Source organism: Cyprinus carpio, chromosome B24 (genome assembly GCF_018340385.1).
Source record: "Cyprinus carpio isolate SPL01 chromosome B24, ASM1834038v1, whole genome shotgun sequence".
Lineage (NCBI taxonomy): Eukaryota > Metazoa > Chordata > Actinopteri > Cypriniformes > Cyprinidae > Cyprinus > Cyprinus carpio.
The window spans coordinates 1,560,676-1,565,675 of NC_056620.1; the positions used below are offsets into that span (position 1 = coordinate 1,560,676).

Below are 5,000 nucleotides of genomic sequence, written 5' to 3' on the forward strand. Positions count from 1 at the left end.
AAAAAAAAAAAAAACAGTCACTGGATCGATATACATTACAATGGTGAAGACTGGAGCGATGGGGCAGGAGCGCACGAGCCGTCCAAATTTCATATCACACATGAAAAGCATAAGATTGTCATCATCATACTAATGTGTTGCGTCATCGTCTAAAGGAAGGAAGCAGATCTCTTCAACACGTCCCTCGAGAGCCTCTGTGCTGTTCTTCTGGTTGAAATGGTCAGACACTGAAGGGACTGGACTCAAGTACGGATGCGTGTCACGTTCACAATGGACATCAAGGCATCAGGAAGTCAAGCACACTAAACCGCTGCAGCCAGAGCAACTTCCTGTTCGCCCACTGTTTCTGACAAGCTGCTTGGAATATTAAGGAATTTAATAAAAACTAACGAACTGGTTACTGGTGTAACACAGATCTCATCGCTTGCTACTGTACTGCAGTTTTTATGCATAACAATTACTACTTGCTTAGCCACAAACCAACAAATAAATCCACTTTTTTTTTGCTTTTTAAAATAGTGCATCATTTTCTCATAAAGCTTGTCTTTTTTTTTTTTTTTTTTTGAGAAAGCTTGCTAATTATCTCCCCTTGCGTGTTTTCAGTTTTCCAAGACCCCTCAAGTCAATGAAGTGTTGTGAAATGTAAGTAAACGGAGTCATCCTACATTAAAGTAATAAATCACACACTCGTTTGAGCTTTAAGACTGGAGCCCCTGCTAAAGAAGACTTCTTTACACCGGAATTAACATTGTTTTCAGGTGATCCAAACATAAACGTAACACCCTTGTTTCAGTAAGATTTTTTATTTTTTTAGGAAATCAGTACTTCTATTCATGAAGGATGCATTAAAGTGATCAAAAGTGACAGTAAGGACATTTAAAATGTTACAAAAGATTTCTATTTCAAATAAACGCTCTTCTTTTCAACTTTCTATTCAGCTGTGAATCCTAAAAAAATAAAATGACATAATATTGTGCAGCACAACTGTTTTCAACATTGATAATAATCAGAAATGTTTCATGAGCAGCAAATCATCATATTAGAATGATTTCTGAAGATCATGTGACACTGAAGACTGGAGTAATGATGCTGAAAATACAGCTGCACATCACAGAAAATAAATTACGCTTTAACAGATATTCACATAAAAAAAAATTATTTGAAATGGTAAAAATATTTCACAATTTTTGATCAAATAAATGCAGCCTTGGTGAGCAGAAGAAACGTCTTTCAAAAATATTTTAAAAAATCTTACTGATCCCAAAGTGATTGAATCACAAAGCCTTTCTGGCAACTTCTTTCAGCCGTTTAGTGTTGTCTATCTGAGATCGGATCACCCGAGACTGATGTAGAAATGTGTAGATTATAAAAGAAGGGGCCTGAGAACACATCAAACTAATCTGACATGAATAAAATAAAATAAAAGCAAGTTTTCTTATACAAGTCCACACAGACCGATAGAGAACATCACTGACTGACCCTCTACTGCATGAATCTATGACCTCAACTCTACCAGACTTCATCTACTCTGACACACAGACACCAGCAAACACCGCAGATGAGGATCAGAACGCACAGGAGGAGAGTAACTGATCGCAGACACTATAAAATACAACATCTTTCACGGATCCGTTTGGCCAGGCTTTTACTCTTCTTCTTTCCGTTCTTTTCCTTGCTGTCCTCCATCTTCCTAGCACGAATTTCCCTCATGAGGTCAAAGAAAACCTGCAATCGAGACGGTACAGCATCTTATGTATGTATCACAAATGTATCACTTTAATTCAATTCTAAATCGCTTGCATTATCAATGAAAGTCAACATTAAACGCTCTTTACAAACCGTTTACATCCATAACATAACATCAAAAAGTGAAACAGGATTTGGGACTTTTTCCTCCAGTGAAAAAGTGTTCTGGTGTGAATCAGGAGAGAAATCTGCACAGATCAAGCACAGTTTAAACAGCTCTAAACAAATATGTGTCTGGATTTTGATGTGAGAGACAACAGCAGATGCACTTTTTCACTGGAGGAAGTGTTATTATGGATTATGGACTCATATTTCTTGCTGGATGTGTTTCATCTTTTGTCTTCTACAGATGTTAAGTGATGGACTGGAGTGCTGTGGATTACTTGTGGATTATTGTGATGTTTTTATCAGCTGTTTGGACTCTCATTCTGACGGCACCCATTCACTGCAGAGCATCCATTGCTGAGACACTGATGCAGTGCTACATTTCTACAAAACTCATCCATAGCTTGCAGGGGACATTTTCAGCCACTTTAAATTGTTTTTAAATAAATTATTTTATTAAACGTTTTGCAATTGTAGCCCAAAAAAGTAGACAAGCAGGTTAAGAATGCATCCTTAAAACCCTTCAGAGAACAGGATGCAGTGTTAATATCATTCACACAGTAGCTGCTCAGGTTTGTAGTACTCACCTTGTCTACGTTGGCGCGTGTTTTAGCAGACGTCTCCACGTAGCACACGCCCCACTGATCCGCTCTGGCTTTGGCCTCGTCGGCGCTCACCTGTCTCCTGTCCTCCAGATCAGACTTGTTCCCCACCAGCAGGAAGGGGACGTTCTCGTCTTCCTTCACCCGCAGAATCTGCTCTCTGAGCGAGAGAGTAGCGTTAAGTAGGCGTGAAACGGTACACGTGTTCGTACCGAAACTTGAGAGAGTAGCGTTAAGTAGGCGTGAAACGGTACACGTGTTCGTACCGAAACTTTTCGGTACAGGTCTTTCGGTTCGGTACGCAGGTGTGTGTATAGAGAGGAGCATCTCACCAAATATTAGACTTTATACTCGTTATATTTTATTTGACCGGTTAGTGAGATCTTAATTATTTAATGTATATGTTTAAATAAATATTTTATCAAACAAGTTTTGACTCTGTAAATGATTATATTCCAACAACAAATAGAAATTTCATTTATTTTAATAATACAATTTACATGTTTGCAATGCATACAATTATTATTTTTTTTTTTATTTGAGTGTTGATTATTATAGTCAAAAATAAACCGTAATTTAAGTGTGTCTGTTGTTAATTGTAACCTTACAGAAGGGCTCCCTATAGTTAAGAGCAGAAGCTGAAGTAGATTCTATCCCTAAAATTCTAATTTTTATTATAATTTAATTTATTTAAAGACAGTGCAATTGGTTCAGTAAACCATTGTTAAATTAAAAAACATTACCGCCGTCGTTAAGTGTTTATGCATCACACACAACTCAGCATGCACACAAAAGCAGTCAGAAAAATCATAATAATAAAAACAAGAACGCCTTTGCAAAAATGTTTCTGCATTTTAACCTTAACTAAATAACTATTTAAAGTGCCATTACTAAATAAATAAATAAATAAACTAGTACACTAGTCACTCATTGGACAACCAGATCATCAATTAAAGAGCACCAGTGTGAGTCTAAATCAGTGCAGCTCTGTTAAATCACCTGAAATCAGCCGTCGCTGCAAAAGACTCTAGTTCTGTGATGGAGAAGACGCAGAGGAAGCCCTCGCCGCTGCGGAAGTAGTTATCCCGGATGGCCGCGTAGTCCTCCTGACCGGCTGTGTCCAGGATATCTATCTGCACCTCCTCGCCGTCCAGGACCACCTTCTTCCTGTAGCTGTCAGCTTTCGTGGGCTCGTAGTCCTCCACAAACTGAGGAACGTTATCCCGGACAAATACTCACAGACGTATGCTGATCGAGTTTTATTTAATAACCGATAAAAATAAACACACTCAGCAAACGTCTATAGTGCCTAATAACTACTAAAATATTTAAAGTATATTAAATAATCTAAATCAAAATAATAAACAAATCATGTAACTTATTTCTCCTTACACATTATAATCAGTGTTACTGAGTGACTACTATAGACACTACTACAGTTTCACTTTAACTTTAGCTAGTTTTCACAATTTTGTTGTGTTTTTGACATTTTTTATATATTGTTTTTATTAATTTATTTCTGTTATTTTAGTACAAGTTAAAAGCACATGAGAATGAACAGGCAATATATTAATTTTTTATGTGTGTGTGTGTGTTTTATTTTTATTACATTTTATTAAATCAAGTAACAATTCTTTAAATCATTTTAGTTATAGCTTCAGTTTTGTTTAGCTATAATAACCCTGATTATAATATTATAAAATATTTAATATACATTTTTTTTAACACTTGATTCATAACATTATCATATGAACAAACAGCATTTGTGACCCTGGAGCACAAAAACAGTCATAAGGGTCAACTTTTGAAATTGAGATGTATACATCATCTGAAAGCTGAATAAATTATCTTTCCATTGATGTGTGGTTTGTTAGGAGGACAATATTTGTCTGAGATACAACTATTTGAAAATCTGGAATCTGAGGGAGCAAAAAAATCTAAATATTGAGAAAATCATCTTTAAATTTGTTCAAATGAAGTTCTTAGCAATGCATATTACTAATCAAAAATTATGTTTTTAAATATATATTTTACGGTAGGAAATTTACAAAATATTTTCATGGAATCATGATCTTTACTTAATATCCTAATGATTTTTGGCATAAAAGAGAAATGTATAATTTTGACCCATACAATGTATTGTTGTCTATTGCTACAAATATACCCCAGAGACTTAAGTACTGATGACTGCTTTTGTGCTGCAGGGACACAGCATTATTATGATTTCTGCAGGTAACAATTTTTTTTATGTAGTGTGTATGGCATTATCGTATATGAACTGCAAAGTTAAAGCGGGACTTTCCCACTCCGCCGCTCCCAACCATGATCACCTTGTGGAGGGCCAGAGAGTTCTGCCCTTTGGGCTTGGCTGCTGCCATGGTAACGGTTGCTAAGGGGCAGGACCGAGAGGTTGGAGTGTCAGCTGTGGAGATGCTGGAGGTCACTGAAGTGAGGGGTCAGGGGGCAGTCTGGTCCAGAAGATCATGTACTGCTCGTGTGTACCTGGACCAGATGAAGACTAAAGGTTCACATCTCTTTCTGTAGTAT

The 5,000-nt window shown here is 36.7% G+C and overlaps 1 protein-coding gene across 1 annotated transcript in view; it reads right to left on the minus strand.

The window, feature by feature from the left end:
* Positions 1-5,000, minus strand: part of LOC122142216 (ras-related protein Ral-A-like) — an 8,652-nt gene that overhangs the window by 87 nt on the left and 3,565 nt on the right. The window contains 5 exon segments of the mRNA XM_042752068.1: positions 1-1,725; positions 2,439-2,613; positions 3,453-3,661; positions 4,717-4,746; positions 4,748-4,955. The exon segment at positions 1-1,725 is cut by the window's left edge and continues 87 nt beyond it. Of these exon segments, the coding sequence (XP_042608002.1) occupies positions 1,603-1,725; positions 2,439-2,613; positions 3,453-3,661; positions 4,717-4,746; positions 4,748-4,831 (621 nt within the window). The 5' untranslated portion in view covers positions 4,832-4,955 and the 3' untranslated portion in view covers positions 1-1,602.